The sequence below is a fragment of the Oncorhynchus mykiss genome, chromosome 22 (genome assembly GCF_057628025.1).
Source record: "Oncorhynchus mykiss isolate SJ-2025 chromosome 22, ASM5762802v1, whole genome shotgun sequence".
Lineage (NCBI taxonomy): Eukaryota > Metazoa > Chordata > Actinopteri > Salmoniformes > Salmonidae > Oncorhynchus > Oncorhynchus mykiss.
The window spans coordinates 44384947-44399598 of record NC_143043.1 but is presented as its reverse complement, the minus strand read 5'-3'; the positions used below and the strand labels follow the sequence as shown (position 1 = coordinate 44399598).

At 45.4% G+C, this 14652-nt stretch overlaps 1 protein-coding gene across 1 annotated transcript in view; it reads left to right on the top strand.

Annotated features, from left to right (window-relative positions):
• Window positions 1-223: 223 nt before the first annotated feature.
• Window positions 224-14652, top strand: part of klf7b (Kruppel-like factor 7b) — a 139685-nt gene continuing 125256 nt past the window's right edge. Inside the window, exon 1 of the mRNA XM_021579706.3 lies at window positions 224-768. Coding sequence (XP_021435381.1) covers window positions 667-768 — 102 coding nt within the window. The 5' untranslated portion in view covers window positions 224-666. The remainder of the gene's footprint in view (window positions 769-14652) is intronic.

The following is a 14652-nucleotide window of genomic DNA, read 5'->3' as shown; positions in this document are numbered from 1 at the left end:
GCTGCAGCATTTATATAGCCATCTAAAAATAGCTCACCTTTCACTGCTATGTATGACTAGAGTGACAGCTACACAAAGCCAATAGCGGCTCGCCATTCATTCTAACTCCTCCCTTTTACCTATTTTAGCGCCGCCTTAATTGGACGCCAGTGAGATCATCAAACCCTATTTACCTTATATGGTCACGCACGGAATTGATTGACAACAAACCACTCCCCCGTCCGAGTCGCTTGCTCGCTCCGCTCACTAGACAGCTAGCCCGAGCTACTCTCCCATTCGCCTGATGAAGCTACTGCAGGCAGCGGAAAAACCAACCTGGAATTTATAGAGCGAATATTGCAATCTGGCAATGCGGAAATAGATGGACGTTTCATGTCACCGAGTTGGCATTCCACTCCTGGACTGAAGACCTGAGAGTTAGCGCCAGAGAAAAAAGGATCGCAATTCAGAGACATAATATTAAACTCTTCTTTTTCTATTGTTTATAGTGGTTCTTCGGTGTGTTATTTAGTTCCAGTGGTATATAGCGCCATACTTTCTGGTGCATGGACAGACGCACAGAGGAGGATCTGAAGACATTTTTTTTGTTAACCCCTAACCATACAAAAGTGGGGTTGTATTTCTTCCGGTGGATCAAAGTAAATTACTTTCAAATCTTGCATCAACATGGACGTGTTGGCGAATTACAGTATTTTTCAGGAACTCCAACTCGTGCATGACACTGGCTATTTCTCTGCAATGCCTTCGCTGGAGGAGAACTGGCAGCAGGTGATTTGCTGCTTTTTCTTTACTTTACTGTATAACTGTCTTGACTTGTATTGTAGCAGACTAGTATTTGTAAATCATCACTTATATGCTGCTGGTGCTCCGGAGCTCGAGCTGCGGCGCTCACATGTCTCCCCATGCAGCCTGTCATGAAAACATTTTCAAGTTGATCACACCAGCAGGCAGCACTGTGTAGAGGGAGACAGGCTGCTATGGACGCGTCTGTGACCATGATTCCACCCGTGTGCGCTATTTTCCAACCCCCGGTATACTATTTCGTTTTTCTAGCTCTTCTCTGGCTTTAACGGCTCTTGGTTGCATCTCGCTTGCCGATTGTAACAGTGTTATGCTGCAATTAATGACAAGCGATGTCTTGTTGGAGACAAGTCTGCATTCTTCATGTTATTTGATTGTTTTTATTGGTTATATAAATTGATCATAGCACCTTGATTGCATGGTAGGCTATAATAGTAGTATAATTTGGTTTTAAGCACAAGACGCTATTTGAATAACATTATAACGGTTTGTATTTTCCGTGTTTCGTGTATTGAATGCGGAGCGCCGTCTGTCATTCGCTCTGTTTGGTTTATTCCTAAAGGATGGCAACCAACCTGAGAGCTCCCACACAAAATTGCACGTCTGCCAGGTGCGATTTGAGAAGGCGCGGGGCAATTTAGGCATAGAAGTAGGACTCGTAACTAATAACAAGAGACTTGATCTTAAATAATGCATCCGCATCTGTCAGATTACTTGGTGTTTTCAGCCTGTTGGTACGAGAACCAACTCCCGATTGCGATGCAGAATATATTATCAACAGCGAGCCGCGAAGATGTTCGCGTGAGGGTGATAAGCAAGGCTGCATGGGGGAAGAGTGGGTGTTTGTGTGTGTGTGTGTGTGGTAACCTAGTGAACGCATACCATACCATACATACCACTAGTGCTTTTGGTTGGAAATCCACTCTCACCAGTGATCCGAATGGAGCATGTGATGTTGCTGGAAAGCTGGTGGGGGAAATCCCCTGTATTTGTCTGTGTCATTGTGGCATGTCGCGCTCGACATGAAGGCAAACCACTCATTCATTAGAATGAAGTCATCCGCAGGGCTGGCAGTGGTACAGTGAGCACACACGGGCATGGCCAAGCAGGCAGACGTGCCAACGCTACTGCCAGTTACCACTTATCCCACTTCTGTGGGTGACTTACTGACACTAATTCACATGACTTGATCCTATTACTATTTGGTCGAGTGATGCTATTGGTTTACAGGAAAGGAGTGGTTGTGATATTACTGTGTAAGAAGAATAATAGGTGCGTCATTTCATGGAATGAGATCAGGTATCTGTCCTTTTTAAAGATGGAGACTGGTGAGCTTTCGAGTGCTTGGCCGGAGTTACTGATTCGGTGCGCGTGGTGAGATGAGCGCGTATGAGTCCGCGCTGGAGCTCCACTCTGCTGTGCGCACGGCTGCACGTATCGGCTGGTCTCGTGTTGACTGGCTGTCTCCCCCAACTCATTGCAATTCCATGTGCTCAACTGCGGGAAAGGAATCGGCTGGTTATTTATCGCTTGTGTGTGAGCGTGAAAAGGATCCAGCAGACCCCCTGAGCCCCCCTTACACACACACACACACACACACACACACACACACACACACACACACACACACACACACACACACACACACATGGTTGGCTGGCATGTGCTAATGGAAAGCTGTGGTCTGGCAGGGCTCATCCCACCACTTTCATCAGTAATTGGCTGCTTGCTGTCAGAAAGACAGACAGACAGGCAGACGAGTCTACTCTGCTCCATCTATCATTCGCCCTCTTTGTTGTCTCATATAACCTGTTCACTTTTTTGTGTCCATTAGCAGCCTTGACACACACAGGGACTAGGGCCTTTTTGTCACAAGGCTGTTGTACATAAAATCTGTCCATGTGGTAACGTGTGTTTGTTGTGTGTGTCCTGTGTGTTTGCCTAGCTGGCTCTGACACAATGGTGCCATGTTGTTTGGAATGGCTGTCAGGCCGGCCTACTGGCATGTTTGTGAGGACCTTGGGTTTGGGGAGAACATGGTTTGTGAGGACCTCGGTCTGGGGGGAACATGGTTTATGAGGACCTTGGGTCTGGGGGAACATGGTTTGTGAGGACCTTGGGTCTGGGGGAACATAGTTTATGAGGAACTTGGGTCTGGGGGAACATGGTTTATGAGGACCTTGGGAATGGGGGAACATGGTTTGTGAGGACCTTGGGTCTGGGGGAACATGGTTTGTGAGGACCTTGGGTCTGGGGGAACATGGTTTATGAGGACCTTGGGTCTGGGGGAACATGGTTTATGAGGACCTTGGGTCTGGGGGAACATGGTTTGTGAGGACCCTGGATCTGGGGGAACATGGTTTGTGAGGACCCTAGGTCTGGGGGAACATGGTTTATGAGGACCCTGGGTCTGGGGGAACATGGTTTATGAGGACCTTGGGTCTGGGGGAACATGGTTTATGAGGACCTTGGGTCTGGGGGAACATGGTTTGTGAGGACCCTGGATCTGGGGGAACATGGATTGTGAGGACCTTGGGTCTGGGGGAACATGGTTTATGAGGACCTTGGGTCTGGGGGAACATGGTTTGTGAGGACCCTGGATCTGGGGGAACATGGTTTGTGAGGACCTTGGGTCTGGGGGAACATGGTTTATGAGGACCCTGGGTCTGGGGGGAACATGGTTTATGAGGACCCTGTGTCTGGGGGAACATGGTTTATGAGGACCCTGGGTCTGGGGGGAACATGGTTTATGAGGACCCTGGGTCTGGGGGGGAACATGGTTTATGAGGACCTTGGGTCTGGGGGAACATGGTTTGTGAGGACCTTGGGTCTGGGGGAACATGGTTTATGAGGACCTTGGGTCTGGGGGAACATGGTTTGTGAGGACCTTGGGTCTGGGGGAACATGGTTTATGAGGACCTTGGGTCTGGGGGAACATGGTTTATGGGGACCCTGGGTCTGGGGGAACATGGTTTATGAGGACCTTGGGTCTGGGGGAACATGGTTTATGGGGACCCTGGGTCTGGGGGGGAACATGGTTTATGAGGACCCTGGGTCTGGGGGAACATGGTTTATGAGGACCTTGGGGCTGGGGGAACATGGTTTGTGAGGAACAGTACACTGAATCCAGACACCTACTGTAGCCTTCTCCAAACCTAGCAGTGAACTGCTCCAAGTCTTCCATTACACAGCAAAACCAAAAGAGAGAGGAATAGAGAGAGAGGAGGAGATAGAGAGGAGGAGATAGAGAGGAGGAGATAGAGAGGAGTAGAGAGAGAGGAGGAGATAGAGAGGAGTAGAGAGAGAGGAGGAGATAGAGAGGAGGAGATAGAGAGGAGTAGAGAGAGAGGAGGAGATAGAGAGGAGTAGAGAGAGAGGAGGAGATAGAGAGGAGGAGAGAGAGAGGAGGAGATAGAGAGGAGGAGAGAGAGAGGAGGAGATAGAGAGGAGTAGAGAGAGAGGAGGAGATAGAGAGGAGTAGAGAGAGAGGAGGAGATAGAGAGGAGGAGATAGAGAGGAGTAGAGAGAGAGGAGGAGATAGAGAGGAGGAGATAGAGAGGAGGAGAGAGAGAGGAGGAGATAGAGAGGAGGAGATAGAGAGGAGTAGAGAGAGAGGAGGAGATAGAGAGATGAATAGAGAGAGAGGAGGAGATAGAGAGATCAATAGAGAGAGAGGAGGAGATAGAGAGATGAATAGAGAGAGAGGAGGAGATAGAGAGGAGTAGAGAGAAAGGAGGAGATAGAGAGGAGTAGAGAGAGAGGAGGAGATAGAGAGGAGTAGAGAGAGAGGAGGAGATAGAGAGGAGTAGAGAGAGAGGAGGAGATAGGGAGATTAATAGAGAGAGAGGAGGAGATAGAGAGATCAATAGAGAGAGAGGAGGAGATAGAGAGATGAATAGAGAGAGAGGAGGAGATAGAGAGATCAATAGAGAGAGAGGAGATAGAGAGATGAATAGAGAGAGAGGAGGAGATAGAGAGAGGAGGAGAGAGATGAATAGAGAGAAAGGAGGAGATAGAGAGGAGTAGAGAGAAAGGAGGAGATAGAGAGGAGTAGAGAGAGAGGAGGAGATAGAGAGGAGTAGAGAGAGAGGAGGAGATAGAGAGGAGTAGAGAGAGAGGAGGAGATAGAGAGATGAATAGAGAGAGAGGAGGAGATAGAGAGATCAATAGAGAGAGAGGAGGAGATAGAGAGATGAATAGAGAGAGAGGAGGAGATAGAGAGATCAATAGAGAGAGAGGAGGAGATAGAGAGATGAATAGAGAGAGAGGAGGAGATAGAGAGAGGAGGAGAGAGATGAATAGAGAGAAAGGAGGAGAGAGAGATGAACAGAAAGAGAGGAGAGAAATAAATAGAGAGAAAGGAGGAGTGAGAGAGGAACACAGAAAGAGGAATAGAGAGAGGAGGAGAGAGAGAGAGGAGGAGAGAGAGGAGGAGAGAGAGGAGGAGAGAGAAAATAGAGCGAGAGGAATAGAGAGAGAGGAATAGAGAGAGAGGAATAGAGAGAGAGACATAGAGAGAGAGGAATAGAGAGAGAGGAGGAGAGAGAGAGGAGAGAGAGACATAGAGAGAGAGGAACAGAGAGAGAGGAGGAGTGAGAGGAATAGAGAGAGAGGAGGAGATAGAGAGATGAATAGAGAGAGAGGAGGAGATAGAGAGATGAATAGAGAGAAAGGAGGAGATAGAGAGAGAGGAGGAGAGAGAAGAATATATAGAGAGGAATAGAGAGATGAATAGAGAGAAAGGAGGAGAGAGAGGAATAAAGTGAGAGGAGGAGAGAGAGAGGAATAGAGAGAGAGGAACAGAAAGAGAGGAGGAGAGAAATAAATAGAGAGAAAGGAGGAGTGAGAGAGGAACAGAGAGAGGAGGAGAGAGAGAGAGGAGGAGAGAGAGGAGGAGAGAGAAAAATAGAGCGAGAGGAATAGAGAGAGACATAGAGAGAGAGGAATAGAGAGAGAGACATAGAGAGAGAGGAATAGAGAGAGAGGAGGAAAGAGAGAGGAGGAGAGGGAGACATAGAGAGAGAGGAATAGAGAGAGAGGAGGAGTGAGAGGAATAGAGAGAGAGGGATAGAGAGAGAGGAATAGAGAGAGAGGAATAGAGAGAGAAATAGAGAGAGAGGAATAGAGAGAGAGGAGGAGAGAGAGGAATAGAGTGATAGGAGGAGAAAGAGGAATAGAGAGAGAGGAATAGAGTGAGAGGAGGAGAACGAGGAATAGAGTGAGAGGGGGAGAGAGAGAGGGGAATAGAGAGAGAGGAGGAGAGAGAGAAATAGAGAGAGAGGGGAATAGAGAGAGAGGAATAGAGAGGGAGAGGTATAGGGAGAGAGGAATAGAGAGAGAGGAGGAGAGAGAGAGAGAGAGAGAGAGGAGGGGAGAGAGAGAGAGAGGAGGAGGAGAGAGAGAGAGAGGAGGAGAGAGAGAGAGAGAGGAGGGGAGAGAGAGAGAGAGAGGAGGAGAGAGAGAGAGAGAGGAGGAGAGAGAGGGAGAGGAGGAGAGAGAGAGAGAGAGGGAGAGGAGGATGAGAGAGAGATATGAGGAGAGAGAGAGAGGAGGAGAGAAAGGAATGAAGAGAGAGGAATAGAGAAAGAGAGGAATAGAGAGAGAGAGGAATAGAGAGAGAGAGGAATATAGAGAGAGAGGAATAGAGAGAGAGGAATAGAGAGAGAGAGGAATCGAGAGAGAGAGGAATAGAGAGAGAGGAATAGAGAGAGAGAGATATAGAGAGAGAGAGGAATAGAGAGAGAGAGATATAGAGAGAGAGATGAATAGAGAGAGAGAGGAATAGAGAGAGAGAGGAATAGAGAGAGAGAGGAATAGAGAGAGAGATGAATAGAGAGAGAGAGGAATAGAGAGAGAGAGGAATAGAGAGAGAGGAATAGAGAGAGAGAGGAATAGAGAGAGAGAGGAATAGAGAGAGAGGAATAGAGAGAGAGAGGAATCGAGAGAGAGAGGAATAGAGAGAGAGGAATAGAGAGAGAGAGGAATAGAGAGAGAGAGATATAGAGAGAGAGAGGAATAGAGAGAGAGAGGAATAGAGAGAGAGATGAATAGAGAGAGAGAGGAATAGAGAGAGAGAGGAATAGAGAGAGAGGAATAGAGAGAGAGAGGAATAGAGAGAGAGAGGAATAGAGAGAGAGGAATAGAGAGAGAGAGGAATAGAGAGAGAGAGGAATAGAGAGAGAGAGGAATAGAGAGAGAGAGGAATAGAGAGAGAGAGGAATAGAGAGAGAGGAATAGAGAGAGAGAGGAATAGAGAGAGAGAGGAATAGAGAGAGAGAGGAATAGAGAGAGAGGAATAGAGAGAGAGAGGAATAGAGAGAGAGAGGAATAGAGAGAGAGGAATAGAGAGAGAGAGGAATAGAGAGAGAGAGGAATAGAGAGAGAGAGGAATAGAGAGAGAGAGGAATAGAGAGAGAGGAATAGAGAGAGAGAGATATAGAGAGAGAGATGAATAGAGAGAGAGAGGAATAGAGAGAGAGAGGAATAGAGAGAGAGGAATAGAGAGAGAGAGGAATAGAGAGAGAGAGGAATAGAGAGAGAGGAATAGAGAGAGAGAGGAATAGAGAGAGAGATGAATAGAGAGAGAGAGGAATAGAGAGAGAGAGGAATAGAGAGAGAGGAATAGAGAGAGAGAGGAATAGAGAGAGAGAGGAATAGAGAGAGAGGAATAGAGAGAGAGAGGAATAGAGAGAGAGAGGAATAGAGAGAGAGAGGAATCGAGAGAGAGAGGAATCGAGAGAGAGAGGAATAGAGAGAGAGGAATAGAGAGAGAGATGAATAGAGAGAGAGGAATAGAGAGAGAGAGGAATAGAGAGAGAGGAATAGAGAGAGAGAGGAATAGAGAGAGAGAGGAATAGAGAGAGAGGAATAGAGAGAGAGAGGAATAGAGAGAGAGGAATAGAGAGAGAGAGGAATAGAGAGAGAGGAATAGAGAGAGAGAGGAATCGAGAGAGAGAGGAATAGAGAGAGAGGAATAGAGAGAGAGGAATAGAGAGAGAGAGGAATCGAGAGAGAGAGGAATAGAGAGAGAGGAATAGAGAGAGAGAGGAATAGAGAGAGAGGAATAGAGAGAGAGAGGAATCGAGAGAGAGAGGAATAGAGAGAGAGGAATAGAGAGAGAGAGGAATAGAGAGAGAGGAATAGAGAGAGAGAGGAATAGAGAGAGAGAGGAATAGAGAGAGAGAGGAATCGAGAGAGAGAGGAATAGAGAGAGAGGAATAGAGAGAGAGAGGAATAGAGAGAGAGGAATAGAGAGAGAGAGGAATAGAGAGAGAGAGGAATCGAGAGAGAGAGGAATCGAGAGAGAGAGGAATAGAGAGAGGGGAGGAGAGAGAGAGAGGAATAGAGAGAGAGAGATATAGAGAGAGAGATGAATAGAGAGAGAGAGGAATAGAGAGAGAGAGGAATAGAGAGAGAGAGGAATAGAGAGAGGGGAGGAGAGAGAAAGATAGAGACATTTGAAATGTCTTTATTCTTTTGGATCTTTTCTGAGTGTAAAGTTTACTGTTTTTTAATGGTTTATTTCACTTTTGTTTACAATATATTTTCCTTGCTTTGGCAATGTAAACATATGTTTCCCATGCCAATAAAACCCTTTAAATTGAATTGAAATTGAGAAAGAGAGAGAGTAATAGAGAGAGAGAGAGAGAGAGAGAGAGCGGAATAGAGGAAGATAAATAGAGGACATCACTTGGAAGGACAAACCATAAAAGTCCCACATGATGGAGGTAGAGAGGAAGGGAATGAAGGGGGAAAGGAGGGGGTGGAAAGTGAGGGAGTTAGTTGAAAAAAGCCCTGTCCTGTCTGTGTAGACAGGTAGATAAAATAGTTTTTTCTAGTGCAGCTCGGCACCGTTAAAGCTGCCTGATGTTTTTACTGGTGCGGTCGGATGGCTTGATAGGATAGCGTCTACTCCATCTAGCGTGGCCCTAGATCTGCCAGGCAACCTTCCTTCCCTTCCTCCCTCGCTCCGACATGGAGACAAGATGGATGTCTGTGGCAGGCCCCCGGTGAGCAGAGTATGAATCAGGCCGTAATGGACGCGATATGGGTGAATTGAGTTTCAGTGCTGGGGGGGAAGAGGGGGACTAGCAGTGTATGATGAAGGGCCGGCGGCGAGCCATACATGATGAAGTAGTCCCCCCCTCCTCCCGTTCTCTCTCTCTCTCTCTCTCTCTCTCTCTCTCTCTCTCTCTCTCTCTCTCAAATTCAATTCAAGGGCTTTATTGGCATGGGAAACATATGTTAACATTGCCAAAGCAAGTGAAGTAGATAATAAACAAAAGTGAAATAAATAATAAAAATGTACAGTAAACATAAAACTCACAAAAGTTCCAAAAGAATAAAGACATTTCAAATATTGTGTTATGTGCAAATAGTTAAAGTACAAAAGGGAAAATAAATAAACATAAATATGGGTTGTATTTACAGTGGTGTTTGTTCTTCACTGGTTGGCCTTTTCTTGTGGCAACAGGTCACAAATCTTGCTGTGATGGCACACTGTGGTATTTCACCCAGTAGATATGGGAGTTTATCAAAATCGGGTTTGTTTTCAAATTCTTTGTTGATCTGTGTAATCTGAGGGAAATATGTGTCTCTAATATGGTCATAAATTGGACAGGAGGTTAGGAAGTGCAGCTCAGTTTCCACCTCATTTTGTGGGCAGTGAGCACATAGCCTGTCTTCTCTTGAGAGCCAGGTCTGCCTATGGCGGCCTTTCTCAATAGCAAGGCTATGTTCACTGAGTCTGTACATAGTCAAAGCTTTCCTTTGGGTCAGGTATTCTGCCACTGTGTGCTCTCTGATTAGGGCCAAATATCATTCTAGTTTGCTCAGTTTTTTTGTTAATTCTTTCCAATGTGTCAAGTAATTATCTTTTTGTTTTCACAACCATGAAGGGCAGTGGGTTCTATTTTTAGCCAGGTTTTAGTTGGTATATAGATTTTTATTTTCCTTTAGATGGCATTGAAGACCCTTCTTGCCTTGTCTCTCAGATCGTTCACAGCTTTGTGGAAGTTACCTGTTGCGCTGATGTTTAGGCCGAGATATGTATAGTGTTTTGTGTGCTCTAGGGCAACGGTGTCTAGATGGAATTTGTATTTATGATCCTGGCAAATTGACCTTTTTCAGAGTTGAGATTTACTGTCAGGTCCCAGGTCTGACAGAATCTGTGCAGAAGATCTAGGTGCTGTTGTAGGCCCTCCTTGGTTGGGGACAGAAGCACCAGATCATCAGCAAACAGTAAACATTTGACTTCAGATTCTAGTAGGGTGAGGCCGGGTGCTGCATACTCTTCTAGTGCCCTCGCCAATTCAGTGATTTTTATGTTGAAGACTGTCTCACCCCACGGCCCCGTGGAAAGAAATGTGTGTGGATTTTATAATGTCGTATGTTTTTCCCCCAACACCACTTTCCATCAATTTGTATAGCAGACGCTCATGATCCAAAATGTGTCAAAAGCTTTTTTGGAATCAACAATGCATGTGGCTTTGTTTTGTTTCTTTGTTTGTCCATTTGGGTGTGCAATGTGATGACGTGGTCTGTCGTACAGTAATTTGGTAAAAAGACCATTTGACATTTGCTCAGTACATTGTTTTCACTGAGTCTGCTGTTAATGATAGTGTAGAGGATTTTCCCAAGGTTGCTGTTAATGCATATCCCACGGTAGTTGTTGGGGTGAAATTTGTCTTAATTTCTGTGGATTGGGGTGATCAGTCCTTTGTTCCAAATATTGGGGAAGATGCCAGGGTTTGTATTTTGTCCTGTAGTTCATTCAATATAGTTGGATAATCTAGTGAGTTCTGGTAGTTTTTAACAGTTCCTTATAAGCTTTATATTTGATCATGTGTATGGGTTTGCTGTTTTTTAATTTGTTATAGAGCAAACAAGATTGGAGAAGTGGTTTACCCATACATCTCCATTATGGATAGATAATTCTTTGTGTTGTTGTTTGTTTAGTGTTTTCCAATTTTCCCAGAAGTGGTTAGAGTCTATGGATTCTTCAATTACATTGAGCTGATTTCTGACATGCTGTTCCTTCTTTTTCCGTAGTGTATTTCTTTATTGTTTTAGTGAGTCTCTATGTTTTTGGTTAGATAGGTTTCTCAATTTCTTTCTTGAGTTTTTGCATTCTTAATCAAATGATTTACATTTTTAGATTTGATAGGGAAGCTGACAGGTTAAATACACTGGTTAGGTTTTCTACTGCAAGGTTACACCTTCACTATTACAGTGAAGCGTTTTGTCCAGGAAGTTGTCTAAAAGGGATTGAATTTGTTTTTTGGTAGGTTTCCACACAACTTTCCTTACATCTATACCATTTCTTAATATTATTCCGTTCCTTTGGCTTTGATGCCTCAAGATAGAGTATTTCTCTGTTCAAGTAGATTGTGATTTTGCTGTGATCTGATAGGGGTGTCAGGTGACTGACTGTGAACGCTCTGAGAGACTCGGGGTTGAGGTCAGTGATAAAGTAATCTACAGCAGGTATTCCCAAACAGGAGTATGCGCAATGCCGTTGGGGGTACGCCAAATAAAAACGTGATTCAGATTTTAAATATTTGTCATTTTTATTTCTTCACATTTTCAAACAGTCCATTTAGTATGGCCCGCGTCCATACAGACAAATACCAGCTACACCTGCACCTGTCGATGACACAAGTTGATCTGCTTCCACAAGCACATCCAATACTAGCATCAGTAATTCTACATGTGTTGTTAGCCCAGCTAGCACGGACACTGACAGTTGTGAATCTGATGCAGCTGAAGAGCTACTGCCCGTTACCCGGGAAAGCAGCAAGCTACTGCCCCCTTACCCGGGAAAGCACCAAGCTACTGCCCCCTTACCCGGGAAAGCACCAAGCTACTGCCCCCTTACCCGGGAAAGGACCAAGCTACGGCCCCCTTACCCGGGAAGGCACCAAGCTACTGCCCCCTTACCCGGGAAGGCACCAAGCTACTGCCCCCTGGCCCGGGAAAGCGCCAAGCTACTGCCCCCTTACCCGGGAAGGCACCAAGCTACTGCCCCCTTACCCGGGAAGGCACCAAGCAACTGCCCCCTTACCCGGGAAGGCACCAAGCTACTGCCCCTTACCCGGGAAGGCACCAAGCTACTGCCCCCTTACCCGGGAAAGCACCAAGCTACTGCACCGACACTCTTGCACAGACATTTAGAAACAAGACATGCCAATTTTAAAAAAAATAAGCTACAGGAGTTTTTTGAGCGAGAATTATGACGTCTTTCAAGTAGTAAGACGTATAAAATCAACAGATACCAATAATAAGAAGGGGCTATAAGCATCTTATATGGTGAGCTAGCGAGTTGCTAGGACAGGCAAGCCCCATACTATTGTGGAGGACTTAATTCTTCCTGCTGCTGAGGATATGGCTGGGACAATGCTGGGGGAAAAGGCCAAATAAACTATACAGACAATTCCTTCATCAAACAACACTGTTTCACGATGCATCAGTGACATGGCAGGAGATGTTTTGAAACAATTACTGCTTTGCATACAAGCCAGTGAATTGTATGCGTTACAGCTGGATGAGTCAACAGACGTGGCGGGCCTGGCACAGCTCCTGGTATATGTCCGTTATGTTTTGTGGGGGGTCAATTAAGGAAGACATCCTCTTCTGCAAACCACTGGAAACCAGGACAGCAGGAGAGGATATTTTTAAAGTACTGGATAGCTTTGTGACAACAAATGGACAATCGAAGTCAAGATGTGTTGGTAGCTGTACTGATGGTGCAAAAGTCATGACAGGGAGACACACACAATTTTCACTTGTCTGACCGCCAGAATGATGACAAGTTTCTCACACGGCTGGTCTCTCTGGGTGATGTTTTTTCACCCTTGAATGATCTGAATCTAGGGTTACAGGGACTCTCCAACTATATTCAATTTGCGGGACAAAATTGAGGCTGTGACTAAGAAGTTGGAGCTCTTCTCTGTCTGCATTAACAAGGACAACACACAGGTCTTTCCATCATTGTAGGATTTTTTGTGTGCAAATGAACTCAATCTAACGGACAATGTCAAATGTGATATAGCGAAGCACCTGAGTGAGTTGGGTGCACAATTACACATGTACTTTTACACAGATACTTTCACACAGGTACTTTCCCGAAACGGATGACACAAACAACTGGATTTGTTTTCCCTTTCATGCCCTGCCTCCATTCCACTTACTGATATCTGAACAAGAGAGTGTCATAGAAATTGCAACAAGCAGTTCTGTGAAAATGTAATTTAATAACAAGCCACTGCCAGATTTCTGGATAGGGCTGCGCTCAGAGTTTCTTGACTTGGCAAATTGCGCTGCTAAGACACTGGTGCCCTTTGAAACCACCTACCTATGTGAGAGTGGATTTTCAGACTGCGTAGAAAATTATGTAAGACTGAGACTCTCTCCAATACTTCCAACATTGCAGAGTTATGGACGTCCTTTCAATCATACCCTTCTCATTAACCTGTGGTGAGTTATTCAATATTTTTGATGAACAAATAAGGTTTTATATATATTATTATTTGTGCCCTGGTCCAATAAGAGCTCTTTGTCACTTCCCACAAGCCTGGTTGTGACAAAAACTCACACTCATTCTTATGTCTAATAAATGTATCGTATAGTGTGTGTGTGGCAGGCTTACAATGATGTCAAAAACAAACATTTGAGAGTGTGCTGACCCTGGTGCTAGAGGTTGAATGTTTGAAGGGGTACGGGACTATAAAAAGTTTTGGGAACAGTACTACAGCCAAGAGATGGACTGTAGGTGTGCCTACCTTAGGAGTCCCCTCAAAGACTACCATTGACTATGTCATGGCCAAAAGTTTTGAGAATAACACAAATATTAATTTTCACAAAGTCTGCTGCCTCATTTTGTATGATGGCAATTTCCATGTACTCCAGAATGTTATGAAGAATGATCAGATGAATTGGAATTAATTGCAAAGTCCGTCTTTGCCATGCAAATGAACTGAATCCCCCCCAAAATATTTCCACTGCATTTCAGCCCTGCCACAAAAGCACCAGCTGACATCATGTCAGTGATTCTCTCGTTAACACAGGTGTGTGTTGACGAGGACAAGGCTGGAGATCACTCTGTCATGCTGATTGAGTTCAAATAACAGACTGGAAGCTTCAAAAGGAGGGTGGTTCTTGGAATCATTGTTCTTCCTCTGTCAACCATGGTTACCTTCAAGGAAACATGTGCCGTCATCATTGCTTTGCACAAAAAGTGCTTCACAAAGGGCTTCACATGCAAGGATATTGCTGCCAGTAAGATTGCACCTGAATCAACCATTTATCGGATCATGAAGAACTTCAAGGAGAGCGGTTCAATTGTTGTGAAGAAGGCTTTATGGCGCCCAAGAAAGTCCAGCAAACGCCAGGACCGTCTCCTAAAGTTGATTCAGCTGCGGGATCGGGGCACCACCAGTACAGAGCTTGCTCAGGAATGGCAGGAGGCAGGTGTGAGTGCATCTGCACGCACAGTGAGGCAAAGACTTTTGGAGGATGGCCTGGTGTCAAGAAGGGCAGCAAAGAAGCCACTTCTCTCCAGGAAAAACATTAGGGACAGACTGATATTCTGCAAAGGGATTGGACTGCTGAGGACTGGAGTAAAGTCATTTTCTCTGATGAATCCCCTTTCCAATTGTTTGGGGCATCCGGAAAAAAGCTTGTCCGGGGAAGACAAGGTGAGCCCTACCATCAGTCCTGTGTCATGCCAACAGTAAAGCATCCTGAGACCATTCATGTGTGGGGTTACTTCTCAGCCAAGGGAGTGGGCTCACTCACAATTTTGTCTAAGAACACAGCCATGAATAAAGAATGTTACCAACACATCCTCCGAGA